General features: G+C 42.5%; 1 protein-coding gene across 1 annotated transcript in view; it reads left to right on the top strand.

Annotated features, from left to right (window-relative positions):
* LCP1 (lymphocyte cytosolic protein 1) overlaps window positions 1–22,756 on the top strand; it is a 30,598-nt gene that overhangs the window by 5,782 nt on the left and 2,060 nt on the right. Inside the window, exons 2-17 of the mRNA XM_035900343.1 lie at window positions 4,390–4,480; window positions 6,159–6,310; window positions 7,070–7,199; window positions 8,699–8,831; window positions 9,412–9,508; window positions 11,399–11,535; window positions 13,381–13,389; window positions 14,059–14,066; window positions 14,157–14,299; window positions 16,561–16,656; window positions 17,181–17,376; window positions 18,521–18,599; window positions 18,772–18,886; window positions 19,725–19,858; window positions 20,865–20,988; window positions 21,896–22,020. Of these exons, the coding sequence (XP_035756236.1) occupies window positions 4,414–4,480; window positions 6,159–6,310; window positions 7,070–7,199; window positions 8,699–8,831; window positions 9,412–9,508; window positions 11,399–11,535; window positions 13,381–13,389; window positions 14,059–14,066; window positions 14,157–14,299; window positions 16,561–16,656; window positions 17,181–17,376; window positions 18,521–18,599; window positions 18,772–18,886; window positions 19,725–19,858; window positions 20,865–20,988; window positions 21,896–22,020 (1,745 nt within the window). The 5' untranslated portion in view covers window positions 4,390–4,413. The remainder of the gene's footprint in view (window positions 1–4,389; window positions 4,481–6,158; window positions 6,311–7,069; window positions 7,200–8,698; window positions 8,832–9,411; window positions 9,509–11,398; window positions 11,536–13,380; window positions 13,390–14,058; window positions 14,067–14,156; window positions 14,300–16,560; window positions 16,657–17,180; window positions 17,377–18,520; window positions 18,600–18,771; window positions 18,887–19,724; window positions 19,859–20,864; window positions 20,989–21,895; window positions 22,021–22,756) is intronic.

Raw genomic sequence — 22,756 nt, 5'->3', positions numbered from 1 at the left:
TATGACAGGGAAGACACGTGCAATCCTTTATCCAGATCACTCTCCAACAGCTTAGGAGGTTTATCGTATTACTAACAAAGCGCGAGTGTGCTAACAAAATAAAGCCCTGGTGGCAGAAAGTGAGTAAATACTAGTAATTTATTCAGCTTTCTTGGCACCAAATTCACAGGTAAATCATTCCTGATGACTTAAATATGTGTTCGTGAAATGTAGTGTTGCCTCATGAAATTTGCTTTTTTGCTCTGGGCAAAGGTGCAACTTTATGCCTAGCTGTAAAGTGTGGTTTCACATCTTCAAGGTTTTCATTGCCTTGCCTGCAGTAAAGCTAATAAACACAAAAGAAGTGGAGGAAAATATGAAACAAGGTAACCATTTAATACAAGTCATGGAAACCTTTGGGTTTTAATGGATTTGCTGTTTATTATTTATATTGCATGGTGGGTGCACACTTTGCCAAGTAATATATAACCAGGCAGCTTCTCAGACTACAGCTTCAAAATCGAAAGAGATGAAAGAACATCAATATCGCTGTGTTTCAATTTAGCAGCAACGTTCAAGTTTGAGATTATTTTAGTTCTTCCTTTAGATTCCAGACTGCAAATAGTTTGTTCTTGATCTCTTAAAACATCAGTGTGATTGGTAGTAGGTTCTTCCTAGGATAAGGTCAAGTAAAAGGAGGCTTTACAGCATGGCTGTAATGTACTGATTTGGAAATGGCAGCAGGAAAGGGAATGCTTCATAGAGGCTCCTTGAATATGTTTGTTACAATTCTCAGCAGCTTAGGTGAGACCATTTTCTCTTTTTTTACATTAACCTGTAACTCAAAAGTTTTCTGGGGAGGAAGGAGTGTATTTGCACAACTTTATTTTTGGTTTTGCAAGAGCGGGTTTATGCTGTTTGGCAAGCAAGAACAAAGTGTCACTTCCACGCAACGTGTAATCCAAATGTCCTGATGCCATCTGAAGCTCAGTCTCTCTCAGGGAGTGTTTTATTTTCCCTCTGATTTTTTATTACCTTTCATTTCTTTCTCATTGGCAGTTCCCCTGTCTTTCTTGCTCTGACCCATGGAGCTGCCTTCCCCTCTGCAGCGTCCTGCCTCCACATCTGAGCATTTGCTGACTTTCATCTTGCTCTCTCTAAGGAACTTCAATTCTTTCACTGATCTTCGATCACACCAGGTTCATGATCCTTCCTCCCAGCTGCTGCTGACCTTCAAAATCTCATTTCTGCTGATAGCTAAGCCTTTGTTTGCATTCGTTCCTTCTCAATCTCCCCTTCCCTCTTGCCATGCCCCGCTCTTGCCCAGCTTTCCTCTTTGCTTCTTGCCATACAGCTCTGTGCTCAACGCCATCGCCTGGTTCTCATCAGCTGATTTTCCCTTTGCTCCTCCATCAGCTCCGAAACAGCTATTCCCTTCAGAGAAGTTCTTCCAACTTGTTCACATTGCCACGTATTCTCCTTTGCCAACATACATATATATTGCTGCTTTTTTTTCTCTGCATCTGCCTTGTCATACTGATTTTACAAATGGTTTGGAGCAGAGCAGTGCACCGTATGGTTACAATGCCTTGTGGATTATCAGTAACTGAATTATTCACCTAGGGTTGTTAGATGCCCTCTTGATGGGATGCCTGAGGTATTTTCACTTTGCATTGAGGATGGTGAAGTGCTGGAAGTGTTTGACCCCTAGAAGCAAATGACTCTGCAATCAGTTCATAAAATCAGAAGGAAAATATTGGGTCTGACCTCCCACACCATCATCCAGAAGCATTTTACACTTCTGTGTGCTTAACTATCATCATTTACTTCTAATGATCTAAGCAAAATAGGCAGTTTATATACTGAAAAGTAGCTTTTAAAAAGTGGATTTGCTCCTTTTTGCTGTGAGTTTCTAAAGTGTTGGACTTTTACTCTCTTTATTTCCCTGTGTTTTGTTTTACTACTTGAACAATTTCAGAAATGAGAGCAATTTTTAGTTGTGAATAACTCTGAAGCCTTTAATCTGAAAATTCTGGGTTTGATAATTTGCATGTAGACTTGAGGGCTTTCACGCACTTTGCAGAGGGCTTCTGGCTGCGGCTGACAGGCTGAAATCAAGCGTTACCATGAGACTGAAAATGCAGAAGAAACTCATTTGTGTGTTGGGGCAGGCAGTGACGATAACTCTATTGCCCGAGTACAGCCACTCCTCGGGCGATCAAGGACCAGTTCTCATGCTCAGTGCAGAGATTCATCTGATATCTCATCTAAGCTTAGCCACCTTTACAAAAGAGTGGGTAATGTTGACCTAAAAGAGTTGTCAGAAGGGTTCATTACTGCAAAAACCTTCATCCTATTATGTATTATCAGGATACATGTAAATGTATGTACTATTAATAGGATTCTCCGTGTTTAACAGATCAGTTAGTTACGGATCAGAGGCCACATCTTCTCATGGAATTGAGAATAGTTCAGTTTATGTTGGTGATGATTTTTTCTCGAGGTTATAAAATTCTTTACAAAAGTAATGTTATAGGCAACGACCTGTGGTGTTTCTTATCTGTTAAGCTTTAGAACAGTCTTAATGCCATTAAAAGTTGTGTTGCAAATTATATTGCTTGATGAAATGACTGGACCGGGAGGGATGATCTTGCATTGGAATACGGATTTTTTTGCTGATAGTGTAAGATTTTTCATGTGTCCAGGTGCATTTTAGGTTATCCACGAGTGGTGAAAACACACAGCATGCAACAGAAAAAGATTGGTAGTGAGGAATCAGAGGCAGGAAAGATACCGGGATGAAGGAGGAAGACTATGGATCTAATTTTACCCTAGTATACATAGCCCACATTGCTAGTGGATCACAGGGAGTTTTACAGGTAATCTTTGAAAGTGTGGTGGTTAGAACCACTTTTAATATTACATTAGTATTTCAGTGGCAATCACCAGCTCCGTTGTGCTGAAAACTGCACATGGGTCCCCATGCCCCAAGAGCAACTGCATTATGGATTATGCTGCATTTCTCTACTTATGAATCACAGAATCGTAAGGGTTGGAAGGGACCTCAGGAGATCATCTAGTCCAACCCCCCTGCTAAAGCAGGCTCACCTATGAAGGTTGGAGTCAGTGAACAAATTATTCTCTGGAAGCTGATCTCACCCTAAAATCACAGTGATGAGGCAGATAAAGGGTGCATGATACTACAGGGAGACAGCAGGCAAAAAGCCAGCCACATGAGATTGCCTTTGGGCTATTTCAGCGCCATGTCCATAGTGGTTCTCACAGATACAAGGAATCAATGCATGAGTTCAGGACAGCATTAAAGCTGAAACCCAGATAGGATGTACAACAACTCTGTGTCTTTGTAGAGGGCTAGAGCAAATCTGAATTTTTTTTAAATTATCCCTGTATATCTTTCTGCAAAGTGTGGAATCCAAGCCTCCAGGATGCAATGTTGGTTTTAGTCTTTTTTTCCTCATTTGAACACTGTAGCTACAGCAACCACTTTCCAGGGTCAACTCAGGTTTCCATTCTATTGTATTTAAATAGTTGCTTGGTTAATTAATACTTAAAGAGACATAGGACACTAGAGTCATTCTCACAAATATAGAATAATAGATAGTCTTTCTCCTGAACAGTTTCCTCATGAATAGATGCAAGGGACAGTAGGTGCATGAAAAAGAAGAGGGGTATAATGTGCATCTTGTGGTGGTGTATTAAATGATGTGACAAACAGAAATAAACATTCCCTTTCTGATTATTGAGAAAGCTGCCTAGAAAGGGCAAGTTTAATCCTTCCTTCTGCTTTATATCTTTGTTGAGAGGAAAGGCAGTAAAACCCCTTCCAGCCACCCAACCTCAGGCCCTAACTTAGGTACCTTGTGGAGGAGCTCGACCTGGTGCTCTGAACACCTTGTGAAGGAGCTTCTCTCCATCCATCCACCCTGTAAGGGTGACCAGCCCCCTCATTAGGTACCCAAAGGTGCAAATATTCCCCGGGGCTCTGGCTCCAACCCAGAGCCCTGGGGGCAGATAGGGCTGCCACTTCTCTGCCAGTGCTGCTGAAGAAGCACATGGTGAAGTGTGTTTCCAAAGGGGGAATAACAAGAACCAGCACGACTGTGTCCACTTTCTCCATGAGAAGCAAAAGTTAGCAGAGGTAGGATTTAATTTGGATTAAATTAGTATAAATAAAACTGTTGGGATTTTGAGCAGGGCCTAGCAAAACAACAGGAGGGACACAGATTTGTATCTCACATAGGCAGGATTTTACCCCTTTGCTTGATTTTGGGGTGCAGAGAGGAACTGGGTTTTTAGCAATGGGGAACTGCTCCGAGACTTTGAAAATCCAAATGAACGATTACAACCCCAAAAAGGCACCAAATAAAAACAAGTCCTCTCTTCTTGCAGACCCGCCGCTCGGAGAAATAAGAAATGGCGTCGACAGCACACTTCTCGGAGGAGGAGGTGGCAGAGCTACGAGAGGCTTTCAGCAAAGTCGGTGAGTACAGCAAACAGGAAAGACGCTGCAGAAGTGTGAAGCCGTGGCAGGATCTTTTCTCATGTACTGAACAGCTATGAGGAAACGGAGCTTACTCCAACGCTGGTCTTGCTGTGTCACAAGAACCACAGAAAGTCCTGTTCCTGCTGCTGCAGACCTCCTAGATGAAACCGCACTGGCACGCTGCGGAGCAATGGCCTCTCACCAGAGAGAGACGGCAGGGCGATGAGCAGCGGGGTTGATGAAATAACCTCAAAAGCTGTACAGAAAACCATGTTGGAAATACTCTCGAGCGTTTTCCTAGGAATATTGTTTAGTCCTGGCAAATTATTTGGAAGGCAAAAAGTTTTTATTTTAATACAAACTGAGTACTCCCTCTGGGGAGGGAGAGTCTGGAGAGGAGAAATGTGAAAATGGCTGCAAAATCTGTAATCCCTTTACGATGACCTTTTGAGCCCTATGTATTTTTAAAGTGTGTGTTTCTTTTCCAAGCCTTTAAAGGTCTCATCTGATTTGTCTCCTTTAAAGTCATGCAGATCTGTCACTGTCTACCCAAATTGTAAGAAAAATCCTTGTGTTTCTCACAGCTCACTTAACTTTTATTAGCAGGTCTGTCAGCCTCGCTGGGTTATGTGTTAATCGGTTGCCCTGACTGCTTCAGGTGATGAGCGTTCGATTTCTGAGCACGCAGTAGTCCAGGCTGGCAATCTTAAACATCTGGCCCCCGTGTGCGCCCAGTGCACCCGATGTGCTGACAAGGCAAATGCTGGAAGGAAGCTCTCATTCCTCTCCTAGACATTTCCCTCTCCTAGCCCAGATCCTTTTGTTGTACCACTTCAGAAACAGATAGGATGCTCTTTGCAATCTGTAATACCCTGTGCTGCTGATGCTGAGGGCCTTCTTGCTGCATGCAATGGGTGACTCACCTTGTAACTTGCGATGCAGGAAATTGGCACATGTCTCTCTGAAATCACCTCGGCCTCTGCAGGGCTATCCGTGTTAGCACCATTGCAGAGAAACACCCAAGTTTTTATTTTAAGGATAACTATCTGCAGTTCCAAGCCTCTAAACTCATGACTCCTACTGATATTAGATGCAGAAAGCAGGCCAAATTCCCCAGTTATGTCCATGAATATATGCACGTGTAAGGTGTAACTCTGTATTGTGTCAACTCCATTTTCTTTAGCTGTTCTGTGGACAGGATACCCCCTCTATAAACCACTTACATGTTTGTCTATATGTAAAACTTGGAAGGTCAATTATCATAGAATCATAGAATGTTTTGGGTTGGAAGGGACCCCTAGAGGTCATCTAGCCCAACCCCCTGCAGTGAGCAGGGACACCTTTAACTCAGTCAGGTTGCTCAGAGCCCCGTCCAACCTGGCCTTGAATGTTTCCAGGGATGGGGAATATATCCATCTAAACCTAGCTTTGTTAAGATACTACTATATGTCTAAAACATAAATTCAACATTGTGAGGTTTTGTTTGTAAATGGTGATTGTAATTTTTTCTTGGGTGTGAATGACACTGCAGTGGTTGAAAATATTGGATTTCAGGATAACAAATCTTTATATATAACGTACACTTCCCCAGATAAAATAAAAACAACAGCCTTTTGTGTGCATAAAATTTCATTAGGCTGATGCAGAATCTAAATGTTTGCTTTAATCATCGCAGATATCAGTGGGAACGGCTTCATCCACGCCAATGATTTAACAGACGTGTTGAAGGCAGCCAATCTCCCTCTCCCAGGATATAAAGCCAGAGAACTCATTCAGAATTTGACAACCACAGGGGATGGCCGGATCAGTTTTGATGAATTTATTTCAGTAAGTAAGATGTCATTTATTTAGTAAGTAAGATGCCAGGCAGGATACTCAAGGTGGTCCCCAGGGCACAGCAGAGGCACAAGGTCTCATGGGTACCTGGTTAATCCAAGGAGTCCCCTCGCTGGAAAAGATGAGAGCGGGAGGTAACCAAAATAGAAACCCTGCAATTAACTGGGACAAGTTACATGAATGCAGCTGCGTATTGAACAGACAATACCTTTCAGTTTGGCTGGTGTTTTCATCAGTTCAGTTGGGATGCAGTTTTTCAGTTATAAGTTGCAAAACTACTATGTTCTAGCTAGATGGTTACAAAAAAGTTCAGCAGATTGAAACTGAAAACTTTATGAGGCATTTTTGCTATTAAAAAGCTTCTTTTTCTGGTCTGAACTGGGGACGAAAGCAAATGCTAAAACAGTGGAATTCCTCTTGGGATGAAGAAACAGAATTTTACTTATCCTTTCTTCAAACTGAAACTGTTAAAGGCCCTCCTCCTGCACAACTTAGCTCTGTGGTTTCATACCATGTATGTTTCTGTTACTTGGGTGATCTTTGTTCACTGCTTTGAAAACATAAAAGCTGTGTATGATCCTCTTCTACCACAGCAGATACACAGATCTTACACAGAAACCCACTGAATAATATCCAAGCTGTGCTTCCCTATGTATGAAGCAGAGATGACATGTCTCCTGGCCCAAGAGCTCACTGTTTTAGCTTGGTTTAATTCTCAGAAATTCTAAAATTACCTCTTCTGCTTGAAAGATTTTCCAAAACCTGAAGAGCGATGATGTTGCTAAGTCATTCCGAAAACAAATCAACAAAAAGGAGGGGATCTGTGCTATTGGTGGGACATCTGAGCAGTCCAGTGCTGGCACACAACACTCTTACTCAGGTAGGTACAGCTATCCTATACTGAAAGCAGTTAGGAACAAGAGTGCCCTTGGAGATCATCTGCCCCTTCTCGTGATGCAAACCCAGGTGCTCTGGCCTGGGTGAGCTTTGGCAGCTGTTCAGGTGAGCCTGGTGCAAGGCAAAAGAGTTGTGAAGGTGACAAAGCACCGAAGCAGAGTATTTGTCAAAATTAGTGTGAGATGGTTTACTGGGGTGGACAGGGCTGTGGCTATGGAAGGAAGCTCCAACTGGCTTAGCTTTTCTTACCATAAAGGCATCACAGCTCTGCTGGAGAACAGCCTCCCAGCACAAGGGCAGCAGCACAAAGACTGTCCCATTGCTGTCCCTGCTTACTGGTGAGGCAAGGCACAGGTTCCCCATTGTTGCTAACTCATTTCCATGTACATTTTACCAGTTCTCTGGTAGTCTCTCTGTAAACTCACCTGTAACTGAATGGTTCCTGACCTTTTTCTAAAGAGGGCACAACTCCTTCAGGGCTCTTCTCCCAGCCTGTTTCTCCAAGCTGAAGGTTTGGGGCAGCCATGGTTGCTTCTGCTACCTCCTGGGCACAGCCCACTCTGAAGCAGCTCCACAAGGAGAAGGTCCCACCCTTGGCTGTCTTCTCCAGGGCCAGGGCTGGGGAACTCTCTCTGGGGAAGGGAGAACAGAGGATGCTTCCAAGGTCTTTACCCACCTGAACACAGAGGACACCTTCCCTGAGCTACTGGGGGTGGTGTGACCTGTTGCTGGTACAGGATAGCTATGTTACGGCCCTGTTGGACTAGAGGGAACATTTGCCCATTACCCTCTGAATGTTCCATGTCAGAGTCCAATACACCCTGGTCAGGCTCTCCTAGATATTCCACATGTGAAGGATGTAATCTACAATGCAGAATTAGCTTACTTGAACTTATTTGAAGTTACATGGAATTTCAATTTAGCCAAGCGATACAAGAATGCGTTCAAATTGTGGTGCAAGTTCAAATGATGCTTAGCAGAGCATAGCAACTGCAATGTACAGTTGAATCATGTGAACTTCATTACCAGTCTTTATAATACGCCCATCCTCATGACACGGGACAGCCCCAGTCAGCGGGAAGGGGTATGGAGGAGTATTAACCAGCTCAAGCCCATTGCTGTCTTCAGCTCATTTGCCTGTCTCCTCAGAGACTTTTCCCTGGTTCATTGATTGATCACACTGATGGGAGAGTCTTCTCCCCCCAGGAGTTCTGCCTTTGTAAGTAAAATGAAAGTAGAGGTATTGCACAGCAAACTGATGGATTTCCCAGTCAGCGGGAAGGGGTATGGAGGAGTATTAACCAGCTCAAGCCCATTGCTGTCTTCAGCTCATTTGCCTGTCTCCTCAGAGACTTTTCCCTGGTTCATTGATTGATCACACTGATGGGAGAGTCTTCTCTCCCCAGGAGTTCTGCCTTTGTAAGTAAAATGAAGGTAGAGGTATTGCACAGCAAACTGATGGATTTGATCTTGTGTCCACAGAGGAAGAAAAGTATGCCTTTGTCAACTGGATTAATAAAGCCCTTGAGAAGGACCCTGACTGTAAACACGTGGTCCCAATGAATCCAGAAACAGATGACCTCTTCCAGGCGGTCGGTGATGGCATAGTGCTCTGGTAAATAATACCTATCTTTCTCACAAATGGGAACCATGAGTCTGCAGAAGCTCATACCTCTGTTTAAATGCACTTGACATTAAGCTCATGAATCTTTGCAGATTCAGGGCCTTAATAATGCAAGGTTTTTTGCTTCTTTTCTCTTCAAAAATATAAAGCTTCTTTCATGTTAAATGATAGTTTTTCTTTGGACCCTTGCAGTAAGACGAAGTCAGTGAAATTTGAGGAGTTACTTGGTTTTATTTTTGTCCAAGGACTTTTGGGCTTCACACGAAGCACCATGAGAGAGCGAGAGCTTTCAGAGACATTTTCTGCACAATAAACTTCTCGCACAACTTCACCTTGTGGTATTCTTGGCCTCACACCTATAGTGAAATCTGCATGTGACCCAAAAGGATGGCTCAAGTATTGCCTGTGTGCCCGCGTGTCTATGTGTAAAACCAGAGGCTGACTACCTGTGTTTGTTCAGTAACTCTCCAGCTCTTTGACTTGTCCTACAGTGTAGTGACAAAAGCTATATCATATTTTGTGCGTGCATAGCTAGTAGTGTATTTCTTGTTATTTTTTATTTTATTTCCAGTAAGATGATCAACTTTTCAGTGCCAGATACCATTGATGAGAGAACAATCAACAAAAAGAAGCTCACGCCCTTCACAATACAGGTACTAAAATGTAACAAGATTCTTTGCTTTTCCACTTAGGATGCTTTAGTAGAATCACTTACAGCAAAGGCTGGAGGTACCATGGTCCTGCCCAACACAATCAGGCAAAGTTGTTTGTGGCAAAGTGAGATGCTCAGGTCCACGTCCTAAAACTAAAATGACTTATATTTCTGTTTCTTTCAAAACATATGAGCAATCTGACTAAACAAACTGTCTTTGTATTTGCACTTAACCCAATGTATCATGTTCAAAGTTTTAGATAACTCTGTGGTAGATGTCATACAAATGCAAGAGCAACTGGATAATATGGTGACCAATTCCAGATGGAGTAGCTCTTAGAAGGCTGAATCCCACATCCAGGGTCACGCAGGCATGGCCATGGACTTTGAATTCACAGCTGCTGTGTTGCAGTCTGATGTTCTCACCAAAATAGGAACTGGGACCTAGGAAGTACCGTGGTGTGCAACATGCCTGAGATGGAACCATAGCCTTTGCCTGCCTTTTACAACTCATGCTATTTCACTTTGAATACTGAATCCTTCTTTATTTCTATTACCTGCACATGTACATAATTTTAAAATTGGACAAAAAAAGTTAATTTTCACCTATTTAAAGTTTATTGCATTTCACACACAGCAGTATGTAGAGAGATACTTCTATATGAACAGCATCTACGTATCTGGGCACAGGATATAAATAGATACGTGGAATAGATATGAACCTAACCCAGTTTAGCCCTCAGCTACTCTGATTTGATGGAACATTAGCCAGGCTCAAGTAAGCTCAGAAGCCATTAAATTGGATTTTTATGCTGTATACCACATTTTTCAGTTCTAATCATTTTGGTCAGCAGCAGAGCTTAGTGATGCAGCTCAGATCAATCCCTGTCACATGTAGACATGATTTGATCAATACAGCTTCCACTTTAACTTAACCCTTTTACATCTGTCTGGTAGAGAAAAGGTAATTAATTTGAAATGCTCCAATTTTTCTAGCTTATGAGAATTTACACTATGTCTCTCTCTGCATTTTATATCTAATCAAATCTGTCTGGCATGCCTGAAGTGATGAAATTTATGTGAAAAATTGCGCATCTGTGTGATAAATTATATTTTCCAAGCTTCTTTGACTGCTTTACTTGCCCTCTGTTTCCCAAGCCACCTTTCTGAACAATGCAGACCTGATTTTCTTATACCATTTGTTTTAAATGGGAATGAAGTGGCGAAGGAACATAACATTCCTGGAACATCACTTTCTTTCTGCCCTTCACTGTGAATCACAGAATCCCTCTGCTTCTGCTGAACACTCCCAAACCAGGACTCCGTACTCCAAAGTTCAAAAAGAAAATATGCAGGCTTGACCAGTCCTGACCTTAGCTGAACTGCAAGGTTAAAAACTCAACAGGTTTATTCATACTGATTCCTATGACCGTGTGCTTTATTTATACATTGCCAGCTAGCAACTTGTTTGTATTTTAGGTGTTAGGGCTTTTGCATAGCGCTTAGGGAGGGCCAAGCTGGGAATATCTGCCGGTTGCCTGGGTTGTAGCTCCCTCATTCCTCCGTGTGTTCAAGACTGAGCAGAGGAGAGCTTTCCCCATGCTGAAGCTACATTTGCACTTGAACATGTGCTTGTGCATCAGCTATAGGGAGACCCTGGCTTTGATAACCAGGACTGAGTCAGGACATTACTGTGAATGCAGACATCTGCTCTGCCCTCCAATGCCTTGTGACAAGGTGTCTTTCACCTTTGCCAGAGAGGTCCTTTCCGTCTTCATGTTGGGACCCAGAAATTCCCTGTAATCCCAGGAGATTCAGACATGTACGTAAATGCATTCACAGCAAAGCTGCTCACAGATTTCACTGCTTTTAGCTGTTCCCTTCCTGTATCCTCAGCTCTCCAGTTCTGGCCCTGAACTCTGCTTCAGCCATTGGGTGCCATGTTGTTAACATTGGAGCTGAAGACTTGAAAGAAGGGAAACCTTACCTGGTTTTGGGTCTTTTATGGCAAGTCATCAAAATTGGACTCTTTGATGAACTAGAGTTTTTTTTTGGAATGAAGGTATGTATGGCTCTTTATTGCAGTGCTCTACTGTTATCACTGAACAGTCTTTAAGACAAAGCTCTTAATTTTTTTCTTCAAGTATTTGTTGCTTGTCTTCTTGACTGCTCTAATTTCCGTTACTCTTCACAAGTTCCAGCACTCCAAAGTAGCTGTGTGTAGACTTGTATGTGCAGAGCCAATTTCATGCTCATTGGGTCAGGAATGATGGTCTCCACCCATGTATATTGGTGTTTTGGCACTAAATCTGGGATAAGAAAATACTACGCTGCATTCAGGAAGCTTGGCTCTTTTCTTGCTCTTGATTGCCAAACTTCTCCTCTTTCTTTGTGAAATCAGAATTAGAGAATGACAGAATAATTTAGGCTGGAAGAAACTTCTGGAGGTCCTTTGGTTCAGCCATCCAACTACCCACTTACAGCAGTACCAGTGTCCAGGTTAGATGAGGTTGCTCAGAGCCTTTTCCAGCGCTCTCTGGGCAGCCTGTTCCAGAGCCCAACCACTCTTGCTGTGAATGTTTTTTTTCTTACATCTAGTTGGAATTTCCCTTCCTGTACCTTGTGACTGTAACTTCTCGACCTTTTGCTGTGCGTACTGGGAAAATACAGTCCTGGCCCATGTATAATTATTGAAGACAATACTTGTTCACCTCGCAGACCTCTTTCCAGGCTAAACAAACCCAGTTTTTTCATCCTCTTCTCATAGGTCACATACTCCAGATCAATCATCTTGGTCTCCCTCTACTACACTCGCTGCAGTTTGTCAATGTCTTTCTTGTACTGGGGACCCCCAAATTGGACACAGCACTCCAGATGTGTCACATCAATGCCAAAATTCTCCATTAAATAGCTTCAGCGTGAGGCTGTGGGTGTGCACATTCAGTCCACATGGCACCTCATCTTGCAGCTTTGCTCCCTGGGCCTCTGGATAATCCGCTCAACCAACAGTGACATTTCTTTCCTCTGGTTGCCATGCAGGTGTTACCTTCATTGCTTCACCACTTGCACATTTCTATCCCTTTCATAACCAGAGCCACCAGTTTCCAGAGTTCCCGGGTCCCATTCCTCTGTAGGTAGCCTTATCCCACTTAATAGCTAATTTTCTTGTATGTTCTCCTTCACTTCTCATCTTAGACTTCAGTTTGTCAGGGTAGACATTCTTTCCCTGCCAGCCCTTCTCTGCAGCTGTTCCAGGTGAAATTCCCCTTTCTTGAATATGGGACACTGTATTTCCCATGAACTCTCATAAGCACATGGTATCAAGGCAAGTAATACATCCCAACCTCTATGGGAAATACCTGGGATGCACTAATATCGTATTTGGTTTTCCCCTGGTCATATCACATGGTGGCTCAGAGTAGCTCAGAAGACATCTAATACACTCAAGTTGTTCTCGTCCTCTGTTCGTATAAGCTTTTAGCTAATAGCAGTTATTCATATTAATTCCCTAGTGAATGTCTTTGAACATGGCACTATTAAATTACATTCCATTTTTATTACTGTCATCTAGTTCTTTCTGTCTGGTTTCCTGATCATCCTCTGTATTGACGATGCCACCTAGTGAATATCATCATGAAATTTTTAGCACATTACTGGCATTTGTGCCAAGAGAATTGATGCAAAATAAAAAAAAGAAAAAAGAAAACATTAATCCAAAAATCAATCCATGACCAACTCCACAAGAATCCTTCTTCCAGCCTACTTCTCTCAGTGTTAACATTGCTCTTTTCATAAAATCCACTGTCTATTTTCAAATGCTTCTATTATCTCCTTCTGGTTCAGTTTAACCCCATAGCACCCTATATCAAATTATCTATGGAACTGCAGATATAGTAGGTGTCCACTGTTTCCTTTATGTAGCAAATCCATAGATCTTTCAAGGAATGACAAAAGATACCAGCAGATCGGAGTAGGGTGACACACTCTCCCTTTTTATCACATTAACAATTAGTTTCCATGTTATTAGTTGTCCTTTTCAAAAGTTGTTCTAAAGCCTTTCGTGCTCCAGAGATCAGCTGAACATCCTGCAGCTGCAAGGGTTGATCCTTCCCTCCTGCCTCTACCCCCTTTTAGGAACGTAACTACTATGTTAATTTTTCTATATAAATAGGGTATCTTTTGTAACTGACAGATGAGTTAACCCTACTGGACCATGAGCCCATGAAGTCATGTGCAAGTTCTTCAGAATACCTGTGTGGATCCAATTTCAGTATGAAGGTCACTGAGATTTCTTTCGCCTAATCTGCAGAAAGTCTGTGTTCATTTTTTCATTCCCATCTTGCCCCTGTGCTCCACATCATCATCTTTTCATTAAGATGTGAAGCAAGGAAATCGGGTAGTTCTGAGACCACACTGAAATAGTCTTGCATTTTTGTATGATCCAGTACTAGATCCACAGCTAACAGCCTTGTCCTCATTTTATTCATGAGACCCTTTTCCTGTTTATGTCCTCTGTCATGCTAACCAAGCTTGAATTTTTGCAACACTCTAGTCATTCACTTTTAGAAATGAGGGTAGCAAACTGTGTAAGAGAAAAAATAGTTATACATTCTCCTCTACAAGTATTCACAACATCATTATTTTTTTCTTTTTTCCCCACTTAGCTTTGATTGCTCTTCTGAGAGAAGGAGAGAGCCTGGAGGATCTGATGAAGTTGTCTCCAGAGGAACTGCTGCTGAGGTGGGCAAACTATCACCTGGAGAATGCAGGATGCAACAAAGTCAACAACTTCAGCTCAGACATCAAGGTAGGAGAAACACTGACCAACGACAGCAAAACAGCAGCTCCACACCCAAATCCCTGTCCTCCAAACAGGGATTGTGCACTGAAACAATCCAAGCAGCTGAGACTGCTCTGCTGAACACATAGAGCTGGGTACATAAAATCATTTTAGTGGGGTTTACCTTTCCGCTCAGTAGTACTCCTCCTCCTCCCAAACTCCCAGTCATCACTGCCAGCCCCAGCACACCAAAGGCCTGGGAAAGGACTGGCTGCTGGCTCTGGACAGGGCACCAACTGCAGAGGAAATGGCCTCAAGTTGTGCTAGGGCAGGTTTAGATTTGGCATCAGGAAAAATTTCTTCACAGAAAGGATTGTTAAGCATTGGAACAGGCTGCCCAGGGAAGTGGTTGAGTCCCCATCCCTGTGGGTATTTAAAAGACAGGTAGTTAAGATGCTCAGGGCCATGGTTTAGTGGTGGGATGGCAGTGTTAGGTTAAGGGTTGAACTTGATGATCTTAAAGGTCTTTTCCAACCTAAACGATTCTATGATTCTATGATTCAGACTCTACAGCTGTATTTTCAGTTCCCTGCCTCTATTGCTTTCCTCCTTCCTAAATGTCCTTAAATGCCTCTTGCCCTGGCTTTTGTTTGGAACAGGCAGGACCTTACCCAGACATGTAACTAGGTGTAGGGGAAGAGGATGAGGCTCTTCCTGTTTCCCTACTTGATCTTTCCTTCAGTACAGCACCTGGGTTTTGTGCTCCTCTGTCCCAACCTTTGCTATAACCCTGTATGTACTTACCTGCAAGTTTTAATTGAGTGGGACTATTCAGAATAATATAGCTAGATGGGGAGGCACTTGCAAGGATGGTTCTGTAGCCCATGCAGCATATTTCACATACTTGGAACTTCATGGGCTTGTGGGTGCAGATTTCAGCAGAGCTTTCTCTGTAGGACCTTAATTCTTCCTAGACAGAATTAGTTGAACCTCATCAGTGTGGTTCAGACACTAAAGCTACAGCGTGACGTTCGGCCAGCATCCCAGGGCTGTCAGGGCTATATCAGGGAGGCTGTCTGAGCTGGCTTCCAGGCAAGCCAGGGACCAGCCAACACACCAACCTCACCAGCCACGACCCAACCTGCCCACTCCCAGCATAGCATGGGAAAAGTCCACCAGGGACTGGAGCATGAAAAGTAATTTACCATGACTTATTTGACATACAGAAAAAAACACCAGGGAAGGCAACAGGAGAGTCTGAGAGTCACATTCGACAGTACAATTTTTATTGTGACAGATTCTTGGTTCACTGGGTGGAGGTAACTGGAGAATATCCATGGAAAGGGGAGGGAATGGAGTCCTTCCCATCTTTCTGTAGGCTGGCTGAGAGGACTGTAATGCAACTGATTAAATCCTATCTGCAACTGAAAGATAAATCGCACTTACCATATTTACAGTTGGAAAATAAGGCACATGTTTACCTCTTGGAGGCCAAGACTTCAGCCTTTACAGCCATTCTCTAATTAAGTGTGTCTCCCCACCTTGCAGATGTATAAGATTTAAAATAATTCAGGTAATCTGCTTTATGTTTTGAAGAGTATTAGTTGCGTTAATTAGTCTAGTCCCAAGACACTAACATGTAGCTTTATTTTCAGTTCTTCGAGCTATTTCTGAAGTGAGATTAACATTCTCCACACATGGAAGCAACATTTACATTTCACAAAAGATTAAAAACACAACATGTTAAATCCTTGTCTTGTTCCTGCCCTTTTGCCTGAAAAATGCTGATACTCTTGTTGGGTTTAACTTTTGTCCTTGAAAACTATGCTTTCTCTTCCATAACTTGTTCCAGCATTGCTTTGAAATCCGCTTTAAACATCTGCTTTCTCCTTCTGCATTTTCTTTTATTAAACGCTAAGCAGCCTGACTTCTACAGCATTATAAAGGTAGGCATTTTCTTATCTCTAATTTAATGTTCAGATTAAGTCAATTCTCCTATCTCTTTGTTGTTGCTGTCCTTTTTGTAAGTGCAACACACAGCATTTTGTCTGGTGCATTGAGCGTTCTGCAGCATATATATATTGGCTTAGGGAAGAAATAGATCTGGCAAATACAGCATAAAGTAGGAACTTCTAAGTGCTTCCACCTTAATTAATTTAATTATGTAGCCCAATGATTGATGAAATAAAAACGAAGCATGCAAGCACATTGTTCAGGGGAGCACTGGCATGCAAAACCTGAGCTTTAGATATAATTTTTCTTACCTTTAATTTCTCCGTCTGTCACAGGACTCAAGAGCTTATTACCATTTGCTGAACCAAGTTGCCCCCAAGGGAGATGAAGAAGGCATTCCGGCTATTACTATTGACATGTCAGGATTAAGGGTGAGATGTGATAAGTTTAGAGTAAATGCCAATATTTTCTGTCTGTTACTTGCATTGCTGGCCAACACGGAATTGCACCGGGATGCCAGAACAAGCAAACTCTTTTGAGCATTGCAACATGACCTTGTATTTCAGAAATCAAAGCTTTCAAAGAATTAAATGATGCATTTTGCCTTTTGTTAGCTATTATCGCTGAAACTTTAACAACCGTTGAACCCCACTGATAAACTGCTAGCATGTAACAAATATATTTAAATACATTTATTTGGGAATTTCTTCAAACCATCCTCTCTTTTATGGAATATAACTGTAAAAGCAATAGGGCGAGATGGCTGTGTGGTAGGTAAAGCCCATGTGAAAACACAGACTTGCCGTTACTAAATGTGGGAAAATAGCTATAAATCCAACATGGACTTGCTTTAACAGCCCCACACCTACCTCCACACGCGGAGACCCCAAGCGGGTCTTGCACGCTGTGCCAGGCAGTGGGGTGAGGCTGATGGCCCTGTTTTCTGCTGGCACAGGAGAAGGACGACATCCAGCGAGCGGAGTGCATGCTGCAGCAGGCAGAGCGGCTGGGCTGCCGGCAGTTTGTCACAGCCACCGACGTCGTCCGGGGGAACCCAAAGCTAAACTTGGCCTTCGTTGCCAACTTGTTCAACAAATACCCTGCCCTGCATAAGCCAGAGAACCAGGACATCGACTGGAGCTCTATTGAAGGTAAGGAAAATGCAGATAAAGGATGTTTCTGGCCACCCATACCACAGTATCCTCAGCTCTGAGTTGATGACACGTTAACCTAACCTTACGTATGTCCTTCAGACGTATATATTCACTGCACCATTAGCACAGGCAGCCTGGAGAAAGGGAGGCTGCTCTTCACCTGCATGTAGCTTCTGGTATTTTGGGAGTCTCTTCTGTGGTGAGCACGTGTTAAAAGACAAAAATGTTTGTGGGATGTCTGAACTAGTACAGACTATTGAGCGTGCTTGTTAGTTGAAATTAGAGTTGATCTGGCATTCCCTTAACTAAAAATATAATTTCAAAATCAGATCTTGCATAAACCTGCTGCCCACTTGCTCTGGGCTGGTGCCAGGAGCACCATTGCATGGATCATTTGCTGAACTTCAGGTCCTTCTTTCTCAGCCTTTGTGGTGGTTTGACCCTGACTGGACACCAGGGGCCCACCAAAGCTGCTCTATCACTCCCCTCTTTAACCAGACAGAGGAGTGAAAAGTAAATCAAAGGGCTCGTGGGTTGAGATAAGGACAGGGAGAGATAATTTGTCAGTTACCACCATGGCCAAAAGACACTCAACTTGATAAAATTAATTTAATTTATTATCAACCACTGACCTTGGTGTCTGCAAGGCTGTTTTCTCTTGCATTCTCTCACTTCTCTTCTCTCTCTGGCTACTGAGCCGCAGCCGGTTTTTTTCCTTCTTAAATATGTTATCACAGAGGCGCTTCCACCGTCACTGATTGGCTTGGCCTTGGCCAGTGGCGGACACAGGGAAAACTTCTAGCAGCTTCTCACAGAAGCCACCCCTGTAGCCCCCCTGCTACCAAGACCTTGCCACACAAACCCAACACAGCCTTACAGTGAAACTGTTCGTGCTAGAGCACAGGCTGCTCTTGAATTTTTGAAGGCATTTCAAGGCCAGCCTGCCTAAATACTGTAATATATAGGCCATGAAGAAATATTACATGCTGCACTGTGGTCTCTTATTTCACATGTCAACCAGTGTCTCCTGTTTATAGTTCAGTGCGCTGTAAATTCTGAGTTGCGGTTTCACCACAGGAGCCTTATTTTACTGGAGTGGTGTGTTTTTCAGGCCTGTTGATTGATGTATATGTTGTTTTAGGTGAGACAAGGGAAGAGAGGACGTTCAGGAACTGGATGAACTCCCTGGGTGTTAATCCACGTGTAAATCACTTATACAGGTAAGAGGAGGTATTACACTTCCTTCAGATGATAAATGCAGCCAGCAAATTGTTTACAAAAACATAAAAACTTTTGGACTCTATAAGAATATATACATTTTTTTTCTTTTATGAAACTAAGTTTACCTCCTCTGTTCTTTGGACAATAATATATCTGTTTTATTGTTTTCAGTGACCTGTCAGATGCCTTGGTTATCTTCCAGCTCTACGAAAAGATCAAAGTGCCAGTAGACTGGAACAGAGTGAACAAGCCACCATATCCTAAACTGGGTGGCAACATGAAGAAGGTACAAAAAGCTGGAATAGCTCCAGTAGCGATGCCTTATCCTCAAAGGACGTCTATCTCATTTCAAACAGCAACGTGGTAGCCCTCATGTTGCTCTCAAGTCCCCAGTACAGCATGTTAAATGATTTTTTGCCTAGCCAGTGAATAATTTTTCATCCTGAAAAAGAAACATACATTTGACTCACTGGCTCTGTTGACAGGTGAACAATATTTGTGAAGTAAAAAGACTTGACACCTTTTGTGTCAATATTTAAAAACCATATTTGCAGACCACTTTTGCTACTGTCTTAGTCACCAATTATAATGCATCTTCACCGTAAGTCATATGGCACCAGCTTAATTGCAGCTGCCTGGATCACTGCCCTCCACATCAAATGGAGACAGTGATGGTAAGCATTCTTGACCAGATGCCTCGAGAACCGTTCACAGAGTTGCCGCTAAATACAGAGCTTTCTCCCAGCTATCTGGATGAGTAATTGCATCCAGTTAGGCCAGAGTGATTAACTGACCTAAAAAATTGACTGGGGCACTAATCCTTTGTCTCAGTGCAATGCCATGATGCTGGAGGTACCCATGAGCCATAGATTGGTATTTTCCAAGGTAATCTCTTTTTCAGGCCCTGATGATAACGTATAACATTTCCTTCTATGTTAACTGTTTACCATGGTGTTTTTGGGAGGGAACTGGTAGTCAACACCTGTATTATCACAGAGCCCCAAAGCTCCTGTTTGCCCAGGAGCATTTGGGCTAAGCAAGCGAAAGAATTTAAAGTAACAGTGTCTTGTCTTCTTTTTTTTCCTATATTTTTGCACCGCACAAATTGACCCTGTCTTTAACAGCTTGAAAACTGCAACTATGCAGTGGAACTGGGAAAGAATCAAGCCAAATTTTCCCTCGTTGGCATCGCTGGGCAAGATCTTAATGAAGGAAACCGTACACTCACGCTGGCCTTAATCTGGCAGTTGATGAGAAGGTATGACAGTCAGACAACAAACTTCAGAGTGTTTTGGTGTACTCAGTTTGTGTTGTAATAGTTCCCTGATGCTATCACTGAGAAGGCGCTACAGGCTACAGCTTTCTCACTCCTCTGTTTGCACTTGTGTGCAAAGACAGAGCAACCTTTTGCTCACTCCTTGTTAGGGATGCTATCAGGAAGCACATTATCTTGTGGGCAAGGACATTATGGTCAGCTCATGCAGAAGATTATTATTGTCACTATCTATATAGCATGAATAAATGTTCATTGCATGGAAGAGAGAAAAAGAAGTTGGAAGGTCTCTGTATCAGGGGATGGGGAGAATGTAGTGGAAACAAGGAACTGATGCAGAAGTTTTGTAATCTGCTACCTGAAGTGGATGCAACCCTGTGGCTCTCCCCACTTCAATGTAATTCTGTGTGTGTGCGTTTGTGTGTGTGTGTGTAAGAGCTCTGTAATTGGGTATAAAGAGACCCAGCAGTTAGGAACTGAATATAGACTAAATTCAGTCTTCAAAGCAAGGTATAGGTTTATAAGGCAGGTAATTAATCTAAGGATATGGTGATTACTTGCCATCAATTTCAGATGTCTTTCCAAGGTGTATCCTGACATATAAGCCAAATATTCCAGGTTTGTGTTAATGCAGAAGGTCAGTCTTACATGACCATATCAATTTCCTTCTGGCCTTAAAGTCAGTGATTATTTTTTAAGCACTGTGAGAATGACTCATTTACACTGACATCCACTAAGAGGGACCTTGTAGGAAATTTTGAGTGTCAAATCCTTTTGATACTCCCAAAACAGTGATTAGGGAAGAGGAAGTGAATTAGACCCACCAGGTGATTTAGCATGTTATAATATAATTCATATATACTGTGAGTTTGTGGGAAGCAGGTTTAAGAGGATTTTTGGGGTGATCCCAGTCAAGCTGTGCACGTACGGGATGGTTCTGAGGTTACGGTAGACTTTGAGCAAACGCAGGTATCCTGGCTTCCCCCTTAAGGTACACCCTGAATATCCTTGAAGACATTGGTGGTGGAGAGAAGGTCAATGATGAAATCATTGTCAACTGGGTCAATGAAACACTGACTGCAGCCGGGAAAGATTCAACCATCTCCAGTTTCAAGGTACATTTTTTGGTTGGAAGTCTCTGCTTACGAATGTCTTATTCCGTGTGTTTGTGTGTATGCTATATACAATGCCTGTATATAGATACATATACGCATATACATGCACACAATACATTATGATATAACTAACTACACAGTTTGATTATTTTGCATTCCTTTTTAAAGGCATGTTCAGATATAGACATGTCATTCAAGGGGCTTTATTATGAAAAGGTAACAGAAACATGATACGAACATAACAGGAAACAACTTGAATGCCAGTTTGACATAGCAAATCAAAGTATGGAGCCAGGAATGATGACTGGAATTAAGCAAGAACTGCTGTGCTGTTGATTATTGAATTACAGCAATGACAAATGGCAGTATTTAAAAGAACAATAGAAATACCTTTATAAAAGTAGTACCATTCAGGGGCGGTGCCCTGTTTTGCAAGACACCTTATAAACACAGAGAAGGTCCAGTTCCAGAGAGCTTCCAATTTTGCGAACACATCTGAGACACTTCCCAAGCTGGGGAATGTTCAGTGGATGTAAATCAGCAGTTTGCACCAGGTGAGGGCAGATCCATCAGACTTCATATAATGAGCTCAGAAGTCACACAGCTGATCCCCCTCACACCTCCCATCAGCAGACGTGTATCAATGTCATCTCCCCCCAGGAAGCAAATTCACTAGCCCAGCACCCTACCTTTTGATTTAATGATGTCTCATCCATTGGGGAAAAAAAAAAAAAGTCCTTGAAAGGGTTCTTAGTCTGCCTTAGATGAAAAATAATGCTAAGCAGCTCTTTGTGAAGATCTAAATGGTATTTGACTGAGCTCTCCATTGCTCTTGAGCCTAGACTCTGGCTTTGTGGGAGATCTGTCATTCTGTTCTTGCATCTAATTGTATTTTCCATCTATGCAGGATAGCAAAATCAGCACCAGCATGCCAGTCCTGGATCTCATTGATGCCATTCAACCAGGATCAATCAAATACGACCTCTTGAAAACAGAGGACCTGAATGATGAGGAGAAACTAAATAATGCTAAGTACGTTCGTGCCAAGTGACACCTGCTCAGGCTTGCCTGACTCTGTCTTTGAAAACTGTTCTGCTATCATTCTCATCTGGCACAACCTCAGCTGAGAAATACCTCCAGTTAGAAGCATGAAGGCTAGGAGTTAGGCAGTAAAAAAGACTATCAATGGAAATGAAGTGTGTAATGTTGTAGTTCCTGCTTTATAATTCCCTTGAAGGGATCAAAATCACTTGGCTTCACCAGCTCCTATTTTCTCTTATTAAATTTAAAATTCTTTCAGAGATGAGGGAACAACGCCAACAATAGTGAGCCATGGAAGCCAATGATTAGAGGTCACGATACCTCTTCAGTCACATACAGGTGGAACCAGGGCATATATAAGAGAGAAGGGGGAGGACAGAATTCATGCCTGAAAAACTGGTTTTATGGATGAGGTTATTGATTTTTTTTTCCCTGAGTGCAAACCATTTCCTAGCAGAGAGCCAGTCCTCGGGGCATCTCCCTTTCCTTTCAGAGTTACCCAGATCACCTCCCGGTCTGATCATCAGTTTAGCTTCTCCTTTGCTATGTGTCAACTACAAAAGAGAAAAGGATGATTGTAAGGCAATCAGAACTGCCATAATTTTTGTAAAGACTTTTCCCACTGTTCTTTTTCCCTTCCATTTCCTGCCATCTGTTCTCTTTCTTTCCTTGCAATCCTACGTGTGCTTTTCTCCACACTTAATTTCTTCAGCCCTCTGATTTTATT

Source organism: Egretta garzetta, unplaced genomic scaffold (assembly GCF_000687185.1).
Source record: "Egretta garzetta isolate BGI_Z169 unplaced genomic scaffold, ASM68718v1 scaffold268, whole genome shotgun sequence".
Taxonomy (NCBI): domain Eukaryota; kingdom Metazoa; phylum Chordata; class Aves; order Pelecaniformes; family Ardeidae; genus Egretta; species Egretta garzetta.
The sequence above is the reverse complement of the archived record's forward strand: the minus strand, read 5'-3'. Positions and strand labels throughout refer to the sequence as shown.